General features: G+C 35.5%; 3 protein-coding genes across 4 annotated transcripts; all 3 read right to left on the bottom strand.

The window, feature by feature from the left end:
- Nucleotides 1–1,687: 1,687 nt before the first annotated feature.
- LOC104766218 (ethylene receptor 2) lies at nt 1,688–5,179 on the bottom strand. The gene is made up of 3 exons (XM_087502826.1): nt 4,651–5,179; nt 2,465–4,255; nt 1,688–2,392 (listed from the first exon to the last, which is right to left on the bottom strand). Exons 2-3 carry the CDS (start codon nt 4,217–4,219, stop codon nt 1,826–1,828), a joined length of 2,322 nt encoding a protein of 773 aa, XP_087358952.1. The 5' UTR covers nt 4,220–4,255; nt 4,651–5,179; the 3' UTR covers nt 1,688–1,825.
- Nucleotides 5,180–6,088: 909 nt separating this feature from the next.
- On the bottom strand, nt 6,089–13,098 carry LOC104766217 (isoleucine--tRNA ligase, cytoplasmic). 2 transcript variants are annotated; one of them, XM_010490052.3, is made up of 25 exons: nt 12,383–13,098; nt 12,241–12,306; nt 11,657–12,148; nt 11,285–11,398; nt 11,044–11,141; nt 10,555–10,639; nt 10,310–10,468; nt 10,082–10,171; nt 9,868–10,001; nt 9,538–9,697; nt 9,350–9,433; nt 9,057–9,266; nt 8,827–8,952; nt 8,609–8,746; nt 8,397–8,521; nt 8,243–8,306; nt 7,916–8,004; nt 7,668–7,809; nt 7,499–7,562; nt 7,332–7,399; nt 7,092–7,214; nt 6,928–6,993; nt 6,723–6,837; nt 6,557–6,642; nt 6,089–6,430 (listed from the first exon to the last, which is right to left on the bottom strand). In XM_010490052.3, exons 1-25 carry the CDS (start codon nt 12,914–12,916, stop codon nt 6,326–6,328), a joined length of 3,537 nt encoding a protein of 1,178 aa, XP_010488354.1. In that variant the 5' UTR covers nt 12,917–13,098; the 3' UTR covers nt 6,089–6,325. The 2 variants fall into 2 exon arrangements, with proteins under 2 accessions (XP_010488354.1, XP_087357986.1); XM_087501860.1 differs by having other exon boundaries at nt 7,499–7,809.
- Nucleotides 13,099–15,134: 2,036 nt separating this feature from the next.
- Nucleotides 15,135–15,867, bottom strand: LOC104767780 (uncharacterized). The gene has a single exon (XM_010491762.2). The coding sequence runs from the start codon at nt 15,843–15,845 to the stop codon at nt 15,282–15,284; it is 564 nt and encodes a 187-aa protein (XP_010490064.1). The 5' UTR covers nt 15,846–15,867; the 3' UTR covers nt 15,135–15,281.
- Between the last annotated feature and the right edge of the window lie 4,818 nt (nt 15,868–20,685).

The following is a 20,685-nucleotide window of genomic DNA, read 5'->3' as shown; positions in this document are numbered from 1 at the left end:
ACCTCTGAATCCCTCTTTAAAAATTTAGAGGATACATCTCCCTCCTCTAATACTTTCCTCTTAGCAAAATTTCCATTGTGCATTCCTTCTTGAGCTTCTCCTGAGAGACCGACAACATCATTAGAGGAAATGGCAGACGCTTCCTTGGCTCGTCGTTTCCAGGATGACACCTTTTTCTGAATCTGACCCTTCTTACTACCAGGGTTTCCACTATCTGTAGTAGATATACCAACACAAAAACCTGCAGCACCAACTTGATCCATCTCCATTCTATTCTGCATTTGCAACGCCGGATTAACTTTGCTGATACCAAGATTAGCTGGTGTTGTTATCCTCCGGGATAAGCCACCACTATCACCCTCTGTCTCCTTAGTAGTGGCTTGTGCCTAAAGCGAGTCTTCAGGCATGTTTTGTGGATATGCAAACACCGGTCCCTCCCTTTACTGAGATCTTGAGTTAACGTTGGTGGAGCTTCCGGACATAACATTGCATTTTGTGCTCGGGAGTCCGAAGCAATAGAGTTCAAAGTTGCTCGTAATATATGTTCCTGTTGACCTGTCAAAGACGGATCACCTGATACCAGGTATTTCTGCATCTCCGCTAAAACTTCAGGGATCACGATGTTGGATTGTGGTTGACAGGCAGGTGTGGTCGGTTGTGTCAGCAAGGGCAGAATTGCATTAGGCAAATCATTGGGAAAGCGTTTATCTCTAGTCGAGCCCTTGATGGTGAGAAAATTAACTGGGATATTACGAAGTCTTATCCAAAGTGGAAAAGTACGGAGGAAGTTCGCCGGTGGCGATTCCACCCATCGCTCCAGTATCATGCCCCATTCATCAAAGGTCCAAAAACCCGTCTTCAGGACTCTCTCTAAATCACTTTCCAATTGGAAAATGAATTGGAAAGTATCATGGGACAGTGCTATGCCTCTGACTCTCTCATAGACTCCCCAAACCCTTGGCATCTTCATTATCATCTTGGCCATCTTCTGACATTCCGGATTCAGCAATCTCCCCACCATACTCAGTTTGCATTCCACTGCCCCTCCAAAATCACCTTCATCTGTTAGAATCACTGGGCTATCATCTTCAATCGACATCTCTTTCATGGCCAAGCTCAGATTTGCGTCCATTAGAAGAAGGAAAATCCCGACCTCCACTCCGGTTATAGTTCATAAGTAAGAAATACACAAATCTATAATATCATATTCAATTTTCGTAATTTTTTGTTTTCTAATAAAGGTTGGAGCCACTTACTGAATTTGTTCTTAAGAATTGACAACATGTCACGTGCTTACAATACTTATTCTCAATTTATGTATTCCTCTTTGTTAAGTGTTAAACTTTCTTTCCAAAAAGATTGTAAAAGGGAAAGGTTGATCCAAACAAAAATTAACAAAATAATATGACGAAAAAAACACATAAAAGCAAAATAACTAAATAAGAATCAAGAAACTATAAAAAATAAATATTTTGATTTAATCATAAAACCGTGATTCTGTATACGTAAATTTATTAGCACAATTGATTCTTTATTATATGTAAGTTAAAAACCGTATAATTTGTTAGTCCATCTCCATTACCTTTGATAACGTTTCTGCTTTTAATATTTTAAGCTGTGTTCTTGAAACCCTACGAAATACTAAGATTCAATTTCGTGGGGTCCTAATGAGAAAAAGAACAAAAACTAGAAAAGACATAAATCATTGAGATATGGGTGGTATATAATAACAATTTCGTTTTGATATATTTGACATAAAATCTATGGTGTAAAAACTAAAAACAATGTTGTGAAATTTTTGAATGTAGAAGAAGTTGTGACCAACTTAGAGAAGTTGGTCAGCTTGTAACAATACTCTTCGGAGCTCACTCTCCATAGCTCTTAACACCACTGGCTTTCTCACAACTCCATTGATTCCAATCTGTGCACACTTATCCCACATTTCTTGGTCTAAGCTCACTGTCGTCGCTACTATCAATGGCCAAGATCGGCTCCTGATCCTCATGGCCACTTCATAGCCGTCCATCTCTGCCATTTGAAGATCAAGCACCACCACTTGGAACGAAGTAGAAGAGGAGGATGAGCTAGGAGCAATAGCGTTGAGGCAATCAAATCCAGAGGATACCGCGGTTACATCGCAACCAAGTTTTTCTAAGAGTTTACGCGTAACCGCTCGGTTCGAATCATTGGTGTCTACCAATAAAACTTGCAAGCCACGTAATATAGAATTTGAATGAGGGTGAGGGTGAGCGTGAGCGTGGTGGTCAGGAGCTGGTAGCTCGCTGGATCCATGGACTGAAATGGAGGGTCTGCGTCTAAACCGGAGGAGCAAGGACATGGTCTCTGGTGAACCGTCCAAGCCAGGGACCACCGAGATATTCCCATGAATCAACTGCACACATTATCAAAGAACTCAGACTAATGTTGGGGAACTTTAGAAAGAGATATGGACGACGAAACTCACCTGCACCACTTTCTTACAAACACCAAAGCTTAGATCTTGTCCTAAACCATAGCCGCTGGAGAATCTCATATCACCAACATCTTGATGATCTCTTGACGAAACAGAAGCAAAAGATTGAGAACTTGAATCATCAACCTCTACATTCATTTCAAATCTTATATACACATCTCCATCTGCTGACGAAGCCGGTGATCTCCACGCAGCCCATCTTTGATCACTCCTGTCCAAGCTTCCTCTTTCTTTCAAAACCTTAAACATCAATGAAGACCTTTCTTGACGTTTTCTAGGCTTTACTAAACTACCAACCATATGAAGTATCACTTGAAAGACCCTTCTCTCGTCTCCTACTACATTATCAGGCAAAGACTTCTCCGCGTCAATCAAGAACCTGAACCCGTTGTATAGACACAAACATCTCGTCATACAAGCTGCTTCATGGACGGTACGATGCAGACTAAACGGTTTCATCTCCGTACCAAATCTACCATCAGACACATCCATCGAGTCACCAACCAAGTTCGACATAACGTTCCCCGTTTTCACCATCGTGTCAACAATAATCTTTTGCTCATCACTCAACTTCTCGTCCTGAATCATCGACAGTAGTCCGAGTATCGAATGCATCGGACGCCTCATCCCTTCGCTCATTGTCTTCTGAAACGTGTTCCTCGCTTGGCTCGCCCTCAACGCGTCCCTTTTAGCCATCTGCAACGCCCTGTTCTGTTCCGCAAGCTTCTCCCTCATGAGCTGAGACTCTTCAAGAACCGCTGCATGATCTAACGCAACCGTTACTTGATCAGCCACAACTTTAACAATCTCAATATCCTGATAAGTCCAATCCCGTGGCTGCCCGCTAGGTAACACGCAAACAAGTATCGCATAACTCGGCTCTCCGTTACAATCCGACACACGAAGCATCGGCATTCTAATGGCAGCCACGGGACCAATCTCATTAACATCCCCACCGCTAGCTCGAGCAATGTTCGAGTCCACACTCAATATATTAACTTCATCACTCTCCCTAATACTCACAACATCCAAATCATCCATAGAGACAGAACAACCACCCCTCCCTCTCAACTCATGAGTCAAGTTCAGCTCTGTTTTACCTTCGTTCGGCATCCACACCGCGCAGTTCTGAAGCTCAAGAGTCTTGGAAAGCTCAACCAAAGTAGTGTAAAGAATCGTATGACGATCCAACGACTTACGAATCTCTTGAGTAAGCATACGAACATGAAAGCCAGTCTCTTTCTTAATCATAATCAAACCAACTTCACGTCCAAGCTCATGAGCCTTCTTCTTAAGCATAAACTCCCTAACTTTAACTTTCAAAAGCAGAGGAATCAGAGTGATAAGCGTAATCGCAGTAGCGCAAGAGACCAAAGCAGTCAACATCTTGAAAACAGTCAACGCCACCATCAATCTAAAAGGGTGAGCAGAGTACGTCCAACCATGGAGGAGATGAGTCATACCACAGAGAACAATGAAGGCGATGAACTCGAAGAGTACCCATTTGAATGGAACGTTTGAACAGCTTACGAAGTAGAGTAACTCAATTGGGATTGAGAAGTAAGCTACTGCGATTAAGAAATCGCTTACTCTTTGAGTCTCTAGAATGTTCTCTGTACTCCAGAAACTAGTTCCTTCGTCTTCGCAGTTACACCGTGGATAACCACCGCCGTTTATGGCTACCGCCGGAGAAACAAAGATCACCATTGACAGTATCAAGAACCCAGAAGCTATTCCTTTAACCATCTTCGGAGAAAATGCTTATTCCATTAAACTCTGCAACTGTAAAACAAGAAACAGAGTGAAAAAAATCACAACTTAGATTCAACAGTTAGGAACTAAACAGAGTGTAAAAATCAAAACTTTTAACTTGGAAAATAAAAATTCTAAACTCTGCAAATGTAAAAAAAGAGAGATTTACAAAAAAAAAAAAAAAAACCATTTAGATTGAGACATTCTAATTCAACAATTAGACACGAAACAAGGTGTAAAAAATAAAAAATTTAACTTTTTGCAAATGTGAAAAAGGGAGATTTACACAAAAAAAAACCTTTAAAATTTGAGACAATTGGATTCAACAGTTAGAAGTAAAAAAAAAAAAAAAAAATCAAAAACTTTAATTTGAGTAGCACTACTATTAACAGTATAAAAAAACATGCACACAAAAATCAGAATACCTGAAAGAGATGAGTTTGGATAAAAGTGAAACAGTTCTCAGATCTCATCGACCTGTGAAATTCCAACGCAGCGACGTACGCGAATCTTCTAATCCTCTTCGGCATTCCGATCTTCCTCCTCTCATTAATAATAATTAAAAACGACGACGAAGAGAGAGTCGCAAAACAAAAGACAGAGAGAGAGAGAGAGAGAGAGAACAAAAGAGTTGGTGATTGATGACCAAAAAAAAAAAAAAAAAACCAGAAGAAGACTGTCTAAAAAAGTGAAGAGATAGCGACAAATCTGAAACTACTTTGAACTCAAATAAAATAAACCGTGCAAGTACGTTTCGTTTTATATATGTGCCTGAAAAACTGATTATGTCATCCGAAACTTCGTAAAACCGCCATAAGCCGCCGCCGTTGGAGAACAAAAGGAGAAGTGTGTTAAAAAAAAAGGTTCTCGGAGCCGTTGGTTTTACAAAGGAAGAAGGTTTTGGAGATTTCTTTATTCTCTCTCTCTCTCTCTGTGATTTAGAAAATCTTAAAATAAAAAAAAAGGACCCACTTGGTTTCTTACATGAACCGAACTTGGACGCTCTTTTGATTTTTCTCTGAGTTGTTTTTCTTTTTGTTCACTAATGTATATTAAACTTTTTTGTTATTTCCACAACTTGTATTATATCTAACTTATTTACAAGCTGTAAAATTATAATAATCTAAATTTTATCAAAAATCCCGTATATCATGAGAATGGAGAAGAATAGAATAAAACTTTTTTTTAAAAAATGTTTTGTATTAAATGAGTAAAATATTTGATATATAGTATTGGAAACAATCAAGCCACATGACATGAATCTAGGAACCTAAAGTCCAAGAAAGGCATATAGAATTATAAAGACCAAGGAGACTAGCTAGTAGATATTTCTTAAATTAGCTTAATAGTAGTAATAAACAAAAGAGCATAAAATCTAACGCTAATCACTGTGTTTTGAAAACTGACACTAGTAGGGGGGGGGGGGACCTACGAAAACTTAGATCTTTTTAATGTTTCCTTTCACCATACATGAATCTAAAGAGTAATGAGTATATAATTGAAACCACATTGTCTCGTTACTATTATTACCTTTCTTAACTTTTAGTTTTGGTGGTTTGACTCTAGTAATCGAAATTAGACCACAGAATAATGTACTATCCTCTCTATTCACATATCTATCATTTTCGAAAACATCATTGTTTTTATTTAAAGGGTTTCTACAAGTATATTTTTTAATTTAAATGAACCTAGAAGTTTTGAGACGACACGTTACCTAAGTTTTTGGGTTAAATCGTATGTATGTTAAGTAAAAGATTTTGCTACGCTTTTTGAATAAACCAAATAACGATTTTAACCAAAGTTTTGGTATTGTCTATAGTCTATGACTCTTTTCTGAATGTTCATGTATGGCCAAGTAACGTATTGATAAGTCGCTTAAAGACTATTATAAGCACCCAGCTGAAACTGTTTATATCATAGGTTGTTTGTTGTAACTATGACTAGTATGTAATCAGACTTCAGATTTAGTCACTGGACGTACCTATCTGTCCTACCATCTTCAAAAGTCTAGTATTGTACAAATAGAAAGAGTACAAAGTCTCAAACACACATAATTAACTTCTTGCAACAATCTAGAAATAAAACAACTTAAAAAGGCTCTTATGCATTCTTCTTGCTCAACAAGTAGTCGCCCACTGTCAAATGCAAATGTTCTCCTAGAACCACAGTCACAGGAGGTTGGTTTTCAATGCAGCTTACAGTTATCTGCCATACAAAACGGGTAGACATGTAAAAAATTAATGTTATTAAGAACTTGATAAGCATAGTATTGGTTTAGACTTGACATGATTTGTGAGAGTATATTTTTGTGGTTTAGGGGGTCAAACAAACCTTCCCATCTCCAGTTTGGATCTCTGACTTAAAATTTGAATAAGCCCTCAAGTAATTCTGGAGCCTGGTTGCAAATTTTTCATTCCCTGGAACAATCAATAGACTTGTTTAAGAAGAGCGAGAAATGAAGTAGCGATCCACTCTGATGAGATGGTGAATGGCTCACCTGAGTACAAAGCGAGAATAGCTTCTTCATTGAACTTTAAAGATGGTCTAGCCAAACTTATATTAAATGACAATTTAGATTCTTTCAATTCAAAATTCTCATCAGATACAATGACCTGCCAAAAATAACAGACAACACATTTAAGTTTCTACGGTGAAAAAACTAAAGCATATGTGAGAGAAGAAGGGTGGGGTGGGTGACTTACTACATCTGGTGGCATCAAAGTAGACATAAGCAAAGGGGAGCCAATTTTTTCCCTAATGTATTGTTCCTGTCCAACAAACAAGAATGATGAAACATTGGTAAAATTCAAGTACAACTTGAGCAAACATGAAGTGAGTAACAAACCAAAAGCAGTTAGTTAGTTACCTGAGAATATAGAACTTGTTGCACAACAGATTCATCCATATCTAACGATTCAAAGTACACTTCAACAAAGTCTGTTGGTTCCAGACATGACTTTTTCCGTAGTTTCTGGATCCTATTGACAATCTACAATACAAGGAAAAATAAGCTCATGAGCAAAACCTCTGCTTATATACAGAAAAGGAATCCCATAGAAAATTTAACTTATAAGAAAATGTATCGACTTCGGTTACGTCTATTTACCTCACGAGCAACACCTTCAGTTTTCAAAGATTCATCTTCTCGTAGATCCAGAATCACCAAAACATCACCTGCACCATGAACAAATACAAATAGCATATGTTTCCTTAACAACAGAGCACCGGTAATCGATCAAGATTAACATAAATTGAGCATAGAGAAGTTTGTACCTTCTCCAGCTGCATCAATCTCTGTATCTTTGAAACCATCTGGGCGTTTGAACTCACTGAAAGTCTGAACAACACATGAACAAAACGTGTCAGAAATGAATTCAGCTCTTTGAGGCATATTCTTCATTCTGTCTCCCAAGAAAAAAAAAAAAACTATAGCATGTGAGACCTTAATATCCTCTATCTTGAGCGAGTGTCCAGCAATAGTAACTTCCTTAGTAACCTTAAATCTTAAGATATCTTGGTGAGACATTTTTCTAACTTCCTTTGCAACAAGCCCCATAGATTTTCCAAGTCGCTCTCCCAACACACTGGAGAAATTAACAAGTATAACGGAATTCTACATTCTTTTGGAGAGGCTAAAGCACATTGAGCTCAAGGGTTAAAAGTAAAACGCAGGAAGAAAACCACACTAACCTGTACTTTGGTTCTGCTTTTTGTGATGCATATTTCGAAGTATCATTGCATGGGACAAGAGATCTTACATTAACTTCGTCCAAGACATACTGCAATGAAAAATCAAGCAAAATAAATCCGAAGTGCTAAGCCTAGCATGAACTCAGGGCTCTTGGAGCCTTAAGCTTTTCACTTCCACATAGCTATGTGTTATTTTGTGTGTGTTTCTTATCTAACACAACTGTAGAGATATGTTTTGCTGATTTCAAGCAGTCATAAATAATAAACTCCAAAAAGCAAAAAAAGATACACACTCAAAGATTAACAAATTACTGTAACATCACTGACCTGTTTTAGTTTTCCAGTTATGTCATTCAAGAATTCTTTATCTGGATGGACTACAATCATTTCCCTGGTTCAACATAAATAGGCATGTATCAACTTCTTTTTCAATTTAAGGCTACCAAAGAGGAACGGAAAAATTATTAAGTACAATGCTCACTTTAGAGGAGTTTTCAAGGGTAGTTGTTCTTGACGCTTATCACTCTTACGATTACGAATCTTCCGAGCAAGTTCAATGATTTTCTTCATCTCTGTAACACTTTTCTCAATCCTCTCCCCCTCTCTCTGTTTAAACACGAGAAGAAGATATAAGTGGGCAAAAATCAGACAATTTCTATTCTATACTTGGATATAGAGTAATGGAACTATTACAGCTTCTTCCTTTTGTGGAAACCTGCAGTAGTGAATGCTTTCCTCAGAACCTTCACACACTTTCCGCAGATTTTGGTATAATGTCTCAGTGAAGAACGGTGTAAAAGGAGCCATCACTTTGCAAGAAGTAAGAAGTACCTAAAATTCCAGACACAATTTTTAGTTATTACAAAGTGTTCAAATGATGGTGACCATGTAAACAAAAGTATTTACCATACATTATATAGAGTTGAAAGAGCAGTGTGACAATCATCTTTCCTTGTACGGCCTTTTAACCTCTTGCGGTTGAATCTAACATATATGTTAGTGAGATCTTCAAGGAACTCCACGAGTTCAGTAACCACCTGCAAAAAAGAAAAACAAAGATGTGGTAAACGTAATAAACCGCAGGATAGCGATAACTTTTTTCCTTTCTAAAACACTAGATAATGGCATGTAAAAATCTTACATTGTCAAGCTCATATGCATCCATCTCCTTGTGGACAGAATTGATTAGACTTTGTGTGGCTGAGTGAATCCACTGATCGAGAACGTTTGATGACTGTAAAGTTGCCAGATTAATAGGAACAAAAGGCCCAGAAATTTCAGTCTCAAGTCTCTTTACATTCTGAATAAGGAACCGGTATGCATTGTACCATGGAAGGAGTACATCTTTGACCTAGCAAAACCCAATAGTTCAGACAAAAAAAACAAATCTACTAAAATAAGAAAGCAATTAAATCAACTGCTAAGATCACTCACAACACCATGTACTCCTTCTTTCTTGAAGCGCAGTGGCTCAGCACGTACAGCCGGAGACTTGATCAGGTACAATCGCACAGCATCCTGTCAAGGTCCACGCAAAGTCACTACGAGAAAAAATCTACACGCAACCAAGATTTTCGTACTGAAAACACAGCATAAAAGCATATCATAGGGAGAAAACTTACAGCCCCGTACTCATTTATGATATCCAAAGGTGGTGGATAATTCTGTAATTTCTTAGACATTTTTTTGCCATCCTCAGCAAGCACGAGACCATTGCAGATCAGATTTTTAAAAGCTGGTTTATCAAATAATGCTGTAGACAACACCATAAGAGTATAAAACCTGTAGATACATACCAAATTACAAGTTTAGATATTATTAATTGCCTTGATTCTTTCAAAATACATTCATAGACGATACTTACTATCCAAATCAGTTCATAGAGTAAGTGGCCAATTCAATAATCTAACGGCTTATTTATCTCACCAAAACCAAGATTTGGAATGACATACCATCCACGAGTTTGATCGAGCCCTTCGGCAACAAAATCACCAGGAAAGTTCTTCTCAAATAGCTCCTTGTTTTCAAATGGATAATGGATATATGCATAAGGCATTGAACCACTCTCAAACCAACAATCAAAAACCTGAAAAAGCATGATATAAACATAACTATGGGATAATACCACGGACAATCACAGATTTAAAATGAATGAATCCATCTTACGTCTTCTACACGACGGAGCACACCAAACTCAGGACCGCGAGTTGACGGGATTGTAATTTGATCAACATGGTGACGATGCAGATCAAAGACCTGCACCATAAGTCATCAGAATTTCTTATTTCCAATATGCTCCAGTAAAAAGAAAAGAAAAAAACCAAACCCTCGTAGGATGTCATAAACTTGAACAGAACATACTAATAAGACTTCTAGAAACAATCAATCAGATACCTTGACACCAGAGAGCTTTTCAAGCTTCTCAACTGAATCCATGACCTCCGTTTCCTTCCCATCATCACTGATCCATATCGGAAGAGGCGTTCCCCAATACCTACTTCGGCTAACTGCCCAATCCCTTGCATTTTCAAGCCAATTCTGAAAACGTTTTTCCTGCAAGAAAATATAATCAGTAACTCATCCAAACGAAAGTGAACTTGTAAAATACTCAACGAGTACTGATCCTTTCTTCCACTGACCTTCACATATTTAGGTACCCATTTTGTTTTTTCGTCGTCAATGTTTTCTAACAATTTTTCTTTCAACTGCTTCACCTTAACAAACCTAACAAGTAAAACACTTACAAACTTTAAAGTCTTGACCACTCATGAAAATGAAGAATAAGCTTCATATCATCTTTGCTAACTTATACAGCCATCTAGGCCAGATTTTCACTACATATAATTAAAGAATATAAAATAGATAAAGTCAAAACATGGAAAATCAAAATATCCTAAACAAAGATTGTTCCGGAAAGAGGCTGCCAGATATAATGAAATGAATAATTATAATATATGATCATCAATTGCGCCAACAGGACAGGAGTAGGACAAAAATCTTACATCTTTTAAGCCAAACTCGAGATAAGGACCAAAGAGACAGAGAGTGTGTGTCTCACTGGAACTAGCACGAAATGATACAAATAAACTAAGACCTTAGCTAAAACCCATATGAAACATGAAACATACCAACTCGGAACTGCTCTATATATGAGAGGGGTGTCTGATCGCCAACAAAATGGATATGAGTGAGTAAATCTTCCTGATTTAACAAGCCTGCCTTTGTCCTGAAAAAAAAAAGGTTACTTACTATAAAACAATATGATAGTCCAAAATTGCACTAACATCCTCTAAGAGACATGACAGATCATTATGATCTTAACTGACTCATGTAGTCTATTCACAAATATTAGGCATGATCAGTAATCACCTTCACGGCTTTAATTATATAATTGTCTGCATCTTTGACATAACGGCCACTAGAGAGGGTGATTCTCTCAGTAAACGACCCATCATCATCAACAACCACAACTAGATTCTCCCCCTGCAAGAGAGGATAAAACCATATACAACATTTAACATAATGAGATAAAGCGAGAGTATAGTAGAGTATATGAGCATGGGTTCTTGAAGATATTGTAAGCCTAAACAAGAAAGAAAATAAACCACAAATGAGCATCTCGATTCTCGTCCTAAACAATAAATCCCTTAAACCCCCTACGAAATCCATGAACCCTTAACAATGGCTAATGTCTTCTGATGTTAATGAGGTGATGATAAGGAGAATGTAGTAAAATCTAACCTTCTTAATTATCTTGTTGTCAAGACAAACACGGTGGTCATCTTCACCAAAGGCAGGAGCACAATGGACAATACCAGTACCACAGTCATCAGTGACATAATCATCTGCTACTACTCGAAAGGCCACACTAGAGAAATCGTTAAAATAATCAAACAAAGGTTCGTACTTCTTCCCAACCAGGGAAGCTCCATCAAATTTTTCCAAAACTTGATAAGAATCCTCTGCACTGTCAGGCTTAGCACCTTTAGCCTTCTTGGTATCACCAGCAGCCTTAGGCTTATCACTGGGAAGAGATGACAACCGAGATTCAGCAACCACATAGACTTTTCCATTGTTGTTGTTACGAACCTTGAGATAGACAAACTTTGCATTGACACACAAAGCAAGATTGCTTGGAAGAGTCCATGGAGTAGTAGTCCATGCCACAAAAGCCGCATTATCTTCATCCCCAATCACTGGGAATGTAACCATGATTTCTGGATCAACCACATCCTGTTGTACGTACCAAATCGTCAAACATATTCAAATAAGCAACAACATAAAGTAATAACCTTCATTAGCAACAAGGGAAAAAACATACATACCTTATAGTTCTGACCAGCTTCAAAATTAGATAGAGGTGTCTTACAACCAGTACTATAAGGCATAACCTGCAAACAAACCGGAACTGAGTCAACAAGATATCAAACCTAAGACCAATTCAAACCCAAAAGTAAAAGGCCAAACCTTGAAGTCTTTATAGACAAGCCCCTTTTTATAAAGCTGAGCAAAACCCCACCAAACACTCTCCATAAACGACAAGTCCATAGTCTTATAGTCATTACTAAAATCAATCCAACGACCAGTCCTTGTGATAACCTTCTCCCACTCCTCAACATAACGCGTCACAATACTCCTACACTCCTCATTATACTTATCAATACCCATCTCAAGCACTTGGTCTCTCCTCTTAATGTTCAACTTACGATCAATCTCGTTCTCTACAGGGAGACCATGACAGTCCCAACCGAACCGCCGCGTGACGTGTTTGCCGTTCATGGACTGGTACCGAGTCACGATGTCCTTAATCGTACCGGCGAGTATGTGTCCGTAGTGAGGAAGACCGGTGGCGAAAGGAGGACCGTCGTAGAAGACGTACTCTTCGCAATCCTCTGTTCGTTGGAGCTGTGTCTTGAAAGCATCGATTTGAGTCCAAAAGGAGAGAACTTTTTCTTCTTCCCGTGGGAAAGAGAAGTCCTTTCCTTCGCAGACGTCTTCCATGGCGGAAACAGAGCACTATCCCCCACCAAAATTTAGGTTTCTATACCTTCGACGACGTCTTCCTCTGTTTTAGATTTATTTTTTTTGTTTTTGTTTTTTGTGAGTTGTAAAAATATGTATATTGCTGATATAAAAACTAGGATTTAACCGACAATATTTTTAATTTTAAAATTTTAAAATTTATATTATATTTATTTATTATTTATTATTATTTTATTAATTTTAAAAATATAAAATTTTACAGGTATTTGATATAAGTATGCAAAGTATAGGTTTTTTGTAGTGTTTTTCAAGTTTTTAAGTCTTGTGGTATATGTATAGTCTAGTAATACATTTATCTCCGGGTACACATATAAAAATGTTTAAAAAAAAACAATTCCACTTAACTCCCTATATGGGATTAATACCAATCCGTCTTACCAAAATCAAAATAAGTTTTTTCGTAAAAAAAAAATCAAAATAAGTTTTTTATCAAGTTTAATTATGTTAATTGTTTTACCAAATTAGAATATTTTTATAGTTTATAATTTTTTCATGTCAATATATATAGTTTATGATAATTAATAGAATTTTAATTTTTTGGTAATTCCTCAAAAAAATAAAAAATAAATTAAATTATATGGGGGTTTTCAACATATTTAATGTGATATGTTATAATTGGATTTTCGGTTTAGAAAATTTATTAATGTTAATATAATTATGGAGATTCTAGCGTCCATAAAAATAGTTTTGGAGATTTAATGGGTTAAAACCTTTAATGGGTAGAGTTATTTTTGGAAAAATCAGAATGTATAGATGTTGTTAAGATTTTATGACAATAAATGTAACAAATGTTGGTCAATTTAAGAAAGTTTAGTATTTGAGTTTCTCTGCAATGTTATTTATGAAATTGTTTTTGGGGTTAGTGTTGTAAATAAAACATTATTAAATAAGCAAAACTTGAAGGCAAAAATGTACTTCAAAAATAATAATATAGATTCTTAATTCAACTTAGAAAATGGAAATACTTATAATATGAAGATTTAGAGAAGGCCATATTTAATTATTGTTCACCCAAAAAACAGATTAATAGTATTAATTAATTTGTAATCTGTTAAAATTGAAAACATATGTGGAAAAGACAAGATTTTGACCCCAAAAAAAAATTGTGGAAAAGACAAGAAAAAATAAACAAAATTTCCTCTTGTGGAAAACGTGAGTAGAAAGAAAATTACAGTAACATTTTTTCTTGATATTTTTCTTAATAAAAAGAGCTATTTTGAGCAAATCATAATAATATATAAATAAATAAAAAGAGCTATTTTTGAGGAGTTTTTTTTTAATATGGATTACGTAATTTATTATTGTTACCAAAGAAACATATCTATACTGTACATCCTTAACATTTTTATTAAATTTAGGAAAACGAACATTTAGCATGTTTGATATCATTAATTTTGGTCAAAGCCAAAGATACATATCTCTCATGTAAAAAAAACAAACAAAGCAGCAATCAAATTAACTTGCCCATAGCCATAATTAATTCAGTGTGCATGAAATGTATGTATGGTTAGTGTTTGTCACCACATGCTAGATTTCGTATTAAAATCGCATTATATTTTTCTCGAGCAAAACTATTTATAAAATAAGAACTTACACTTGCACGTTCAAAACAAAACCAGCCTAGACCCAATTAAGATCTTTATATTTGATTTATATCTTTTCAAACCAGTAATCTGATTTAAGTGAACAATCAATTTCAAATTTCCATGATTTGTAAGCCCAGCAAATTAATAATGAATCTGGCTCCAAAATCAAACCTCCAATGATATTGGGCCTTTTAATTTTGATATCTGCTTCTAAATTACCTCAACTGTCAGTTCACAAAACCCAGATTTGTGCTCTCTTTATTATTTACCATTTGTGTATTTATATAATCATAACTTGTTTTACAATATCAAGGCTTTTGATCCATATCAGCTCACATGGATCTGCAAAAATGTAAAGAATAATGTAGTAGAGAGTCTTGATTATATAAACCCAAATTTCAGACAACATAGATAATAAGAATATTACACAAGTTAACCTATTTGATCTATAGATCTACAATCATATATAGTTATGGAAGAGATAGCAGTTGAGAACAATATGAATTATACAAACCCAACTTCATAACAACGTATAATATAATAATAACATTACTCAAACCTATTTGCTCTAAGATAATAATAGTCTTAAATTATACAAACCGAAACTTCATATGAATATGATCGACGTTACATAACCACAATAAGCAAATATCATGCATATATAAGGTGATTAAACTTTCAACTATATATATTGTATATGATTACGTGGATCAAACGTGAGGGAAACCGCTGAAACCTCAATGATGACGATGACGGCCGAGACGAAGATCAAGATCAAGATCATCATCTTGAGGCTCAGAACCTTCGGTCTCTGGTGGGCTTCGGTGAGTGTCATCATCTTCATTCATCATGTATCCGAGCCCTAAGCTCAAATCCAGACCATGAGACTCCCCTTGAGCAAATCTCCCTCCTCCTCTTGATGATGATGATCCAAAGTATTGTGTGTTGTGGCTAGGGTTTAACGGTGGCTGAGACACTTGGTGGTGGTATGAATCGATGGTCGGAAGATATGGAGACGGGTTGTTGTTATCATTAGGGTTCGTGGAGTTTATGGAGAAGGAGGGAGACTGAGATGGTAAAGGAAGAGAAAATGGAAATGAGTTGGAAGGAGAAAAGGAAGAGAGGTTTCTTTCGCGTCTGCTGTGGATGTTATTGTGACCACCGAGGGCTTGAGGATTCGTGAAACCTCTCTTGCAGATGTTGCAGTCATAAGTCCGGCGGTTATCTCCAGAGCCGGAGCCGGAGCCAGAGCCGGAGCCGGAGCCAGAGCCGGAATCATTCTGTTTTCCCCGGTTGTTCATCTCTCTCTTCTCCTTCTATTGGGGTTTCTCTCTATCTTCTCTTAATATTCAATGTTTTGAAATGAGTCTGACGCTCATGTTAGGGTATATATAGGCTAGGAAAGAGCATGTGTATGATCGGATGGCTAATGTGTTTTATTGTTTTGTATATTTCTTACAAAAATAAGCATTTAGGTTTACGGAGAATTAAGATATATTTTGAGTCTTGTTACACGAAAAGGAGGACAAAATAAAGGGGTTTAAAATAAATTTTTATTATATATCTGTGGGTGGCAACATATAGTTCTAGCTAGTATTGATTACTACAAAAAAAAAAAACACCATGCACGATTATTTTAATTATTCTATATATTACAAAAACAAAATTCAGGGAAAGTACTTTAACAAAAGGATAATATCATATTAGTTGGATTAGTTGATTTGGGAAACAAACTACTCAAGGTGTTGTTATTCATGAGTCTTAGATTGACTAGTTAGGCTAATAACTGGCTAATTTCTCTAAATTCGATTTGTTTTTATTTAAAAAATGTGACCATACGTACACTATACATATATGCACACATAAAAGATACAAAGAAATAATCTTGTACATCTTTGAAAGTACTAATCAAGAAAATGTTATACGTTTCCATCGAGTGTAAAAAATTACCAACCAAAGTTGTTTAAACAAAATTCGAAGGGTAGCTATAAGCTACTGCAAACAAAAAACTTAGTTTAATTTTAATCTATAAGAAATATTATATCAAGTGTGAACATATAAGAAATATAGAGGAATAAAACAAAATATTAAAAGAAGTATCCACTATGGAGTTGTGGTTGTGGATTGAAGTAGCTAAAAAAATCAGAATATAAAAAATGGAAATATCTCATGAATTAAAATGCATTTATGAAATTCATTATGAATTTTCCCAAAAACTGAGAATGATTATGATGGTTTCTATACTTAGTAAAAGATATATATGGTTTAGCAAAAACAAAATAAAACGTAGGAAGCAAAAATATGACCGATGAACGATGGCCTTGCTACTCTTAGGATTGCTAAAAATATTATACCTGCATATATTTATTTCTTTCACCGCCCTTTAACAATTTTGTGGACCGAGACCACGTTTTATAAGTCAAGTTTTGAGCAAGTAACGCATATAGAAAATGTTTAGTTATTACGGTTTAGTTATTTTAGACAATGTTTAATGATTATATGGCATAAAAGAAAAGCGATTGTTGAGTGAGAGATCATGCATGCATTATGCATATATAATAGTGAAAGATTGATACATTAGGTTGGTTCAGAGTTTAATCAGACAATCAGTTTTGCAGCTACGATACAAGATATACCGTTATGTATATGGATATATCATACATAAGTGTTGTCATTCATTTTCTATAAGCTCAGGAGCGTTAATTTTTTTATAGGATTTCGAGAACATGGGAGAATCCTACTGACTTAGGGAATATTCACTAGAGACGAAACATCACTTTTGGACCACAGCTCATCGTGGACTCTAGTCTCGTATAGCTATATATACATTTCTTTTTTTTTTATCACGAAGTATTTTTTTTCTTCTCACCCATAGGCCATAACCTCCAGAAAGAAAAAAAACACCCCGCACGAACAAATATTTTAAATTGGTGTATGGATAAAAAAAACAATTTGGTCAATATATGTAACGTGTATAAAATTAATGATATTGATGATAAGTCACATGCAATCGAAACATTAATAAGAAATAACAAACTCATGAATGCCTGCAAAATGTCACTGGCTATTAGCCTATTTTGTTAGTTTTCACACTTATACATTCAATTCTCTATTGTCTATTCGAATTTGCTTGTAATGTATACCAAGTCTCGTTTTGGGTATGGGACTTGGTTTCTCTTCTTTCTTATAGTTTATACATGATGAATCATGAATGTAAAAGTTCTAAATTTAATGAATTGTTCCTTAAGTCAAAGATTGAAATAAATGAATTGGTCCTAGAGTGGCTATGCGAAAATATATAGTTGGGCTTTGAAGCCCCAATTTAAAGTCCAAAACTGAATGTAGTGATGGACAGAGATTACAAGCGTCATGAGAATGTGATACCTTCATTTTATGGTTTTTTTTTTCCCAACCCAACCCCATTATTCTTGAATCACCCGATCTTAGCAGATTAGTACATAGTATTCAACTTCTGCGTTGAAGTTGAAGATAATGTGGTGAAATTATAACTAAAACCATGATCAGATCAGTATAAACACTAGTCCACGTTGACTTCAGAAAATATTTCTAAAAATCAAACGAACACCAATAATGAAAATCTAACCTCAAATCATCACTGAAATATTTAAGAGTTCCATAGTGGCCAGATTTTTCTTTTTGTGAAATTTATTATGAGGGAAAAAGTGGTAGTGAGAATGAAAAAGAAAATGAATAGAGAAGACGTGGGAATTTTTATGAACAAAAGTCAATATACCTTAACCCAAAAATCAAAAAGTTTTGATTAATTGGAAATGGAAGACCAACTGCTAGTGCCTTGGCCTTTCATCGACTAAAATTGAGAGAAAGAGAACCAAATTGTGTGTCCTGTTGTCGATCCTCGTTTGTCAAATTCTCAACATTCTGATTTGTATAACGTATTTAGCATTGATATATCATATATATATATATCATATATATATACATATATATATATACTAGTAATTGATCCGCGCTACGCGCGGTAGTTAGATTAAGGTGTATTCCAGGTTTTGTTATGTATATTATTTTTTTGGTTACGTAAATTCATCTTTACGTTTGTTTTTTATTTGATTTTGGTTGCTTATGTTGTTTTGTTGGTTATTTTTTTTATAAAAATAGGTTTTGCAGTAAGTATAATTTAGTTTGCTGTTTATTTTTTAAAAATTGAGATCATCTTGTATGTTTTTAATGCTTTAAAAAAAATTGTAATTATAAGTTAATATTGTGTAGTTGAAATTGTTGTTTGGATGTAGTTGTTAGTTGTGATTAATTTATTATTATTTGTCATTTTGTGGTTGGATTGGTATTTAATATTTTCATATGTATTTTGTAAACTGTTGGAGTAGTTTTTTGGGTCAATTTTTAGTGTTTAGAGTGAAAAAGGTTGTGAATTTTATTAAGAAAAATAAATAAAATCAATAACTTACATTTCTTTTTTTTTGGTTATTTTTCTTTGTTTCAGTCGGACTCAATTTCTCTGTAAGGCTTATAATGTGTTGGTCTATTGGATCATTATTTGTATGTTAGTGAGGTTGGAATGGATTTGTTCTTTTTCAAAATTCGATGTCCTCGTGAACGGATAGGAGAAGAGCAATGTTTGCGATTTAGATGACAATATGAGTATTGAACTTATTTCTTTGATGCTCGTAATCATTTTTTCAGTCATCCCTTTCGTAATCGTTTTCCCTTGAGTATTCATTTTTTTTTTGGGGTTTGTGTATTTGGTTGATTCCCACTCGCTTTGCATCTGTAGGGGGATATTTGCTTATCCCCTGTTGATTTCATTAAAGGTAAATGTGAATTGGGTAGCAAATTTGTTTATATGAAAATGTGATGGCTTCCTTAAATTTCCTAATTAAGTTGTGAGTTGTTTTTGTGTTCTTAGTTGTAATTTTTTTTTTTTGTCCTCTGAGTGATTTTTTCGATTCGATGTGAGTTGTGTTTTGGGAAAAATTAATTTTCTTGTTTATCTTGCTGTAATTTTATAAAGTCCGGGTTGTTTTTTTGTTGGCTCGGTTTTCTTTTTCATATAATTTAGTGTTACGGTTATCAGATTGTGGCATTCCTATTTTTGAATCTCTTTAGTTTATTAAATGTGTGTTCATCTCTTTGCTTCTTTGTCTTTGGTAATTGATTTGTGAAGTGCTGCTAGTGGTTGGTGTGAAGCGTATTGAAAAAGGGGAATATGTTAGCTTAAAACGGGAGTTGCTTCTTGCGACTTCAAAGTCGGACACAATATATATTGCCCCATCACGTAGCGAGTTTTCGAATTTTGAAAGGTGGGTCACATTGATCGACCCTTGGATGACACAACTCTAGAGAAAAAACTTCAAATTAGATAGAGTTGTAAAAAACGAATAAATGAAAAGTCTAGTTAAGATGGAAACAACCTTCTCATCAATGAGTAGGAAGTCGACGCCCATGAGTTGGCCTCCTTTTTTGACATTGCGATCAGGACAGTGACGAAGCATTCTTCCGACGATCTTTTGGTGAAGGCATCCAGCTTTGAGATTTTTGAATGAAACGGCGGGGAATCCATGTTAGTGAGGAGAAATTAAAGAGACGAAGAAAAATATATGAAGCATGAAATTGGAGGAGAAGACATTATATAGGACTTACACCAAGTAAAGATAGAGTAGTGGGTCTTGAATTGAAAGATCGAGCATTGAATGGGATGAATTACATTAATAGAGAAAAATGTTACAATGGAGATGGAAGAGAGAGAAGACAGCGAAAGGGTGTGGAGGAGTGGAGAACATTTATTTCAAAGATAACCATTAGGTGAACCGAGATGAAATAATGAGAAGGGCAGGGACGCTTCAGGTCCACAACAGACGACGGCGCTGTGGAGTATCGTGGAAAGAGGTTTTATTCCGCGGGCCAAAAAAACATGGCTTAGTGGATATTGTCGCAAAATTGGGAAAATGAATTGGGTTTTACAGAAATGTGATAGAAATAAATAATAACTGCTTAGTAGGTAATGTCAAAAATATGGGCTTATTTCGAAAATATGGACTTACTAAAAAGAGGGATATGTTGAGGTGGCAGCATCATGAGTTAGGAAATTGCACTTTATATATATAGATATTCAAATACTCCGCGCTATGCGCGGGATTTGGGTTA

Source organism: Camelina sativa, chromosome 19, assembly GCF_030686135.1.
Source record: "Camelina sativa cultivar CO46 ecotype springtype chromosome 19, ASM3068613v1".
Taxonomy (NCBI): domain Eukaryota; kingdom Viridiplantae; phylum Streptophyta; class Magnoliopsida; order Brassicales; family Brassicaceae; genus Camelina; species Camelina sativa.
This window is presented reverse-complemented; position numbering and strand designations above follow the sequence as displayed.

Excerpts from the sequence above, each read along its gene's own strand:
- LOC104766218 (XM_087502826.1), bottom strand. The coding sequence starts at position 4,219 with ATGGTTAAAGGAATAGCTTCTGGGTTCTTGATACTGTCAATGGTGATC. Across the intron at positions 2,393-2,464 it reads TTTGTAAGAAAGTGGTGCAG|TTGATTCATGGGAATATCTC; the intron begins GTGAGTTTCGTC and ends TAATGTGTGCAG.
- LOC104766217 (XM_087501860.1), bottom strand. The coding sequence starts at position 12,916 with ATGGAAGACGTCTGCGAAGGAAAGGACTTCTCTTTCCCACGGGAAGAA. Across the intron at positions 9,698-9,867 it reads CTCGATCAAACTCGTGGATG|GTTTTATACTCTTATGGTGT; the intron begins GTATGTCATTCC and ends ATGTATCTACAG. Across the intron at positions 8,747-8,826 it reads CTCTTTCAACTCTATATAAT|GTACTTCTTACTTCTTGCAA; the intron begins GTATGGTAAATA and ends CTGGAATTTTAG.
- LOC104767780 (XM_010491762.2), bottom strand. The coding sequence starts at position 15,845 with ATGAACAACCGGGGAAAACAGAATGATTCCGGCTCTGGCTCCGGCTCC.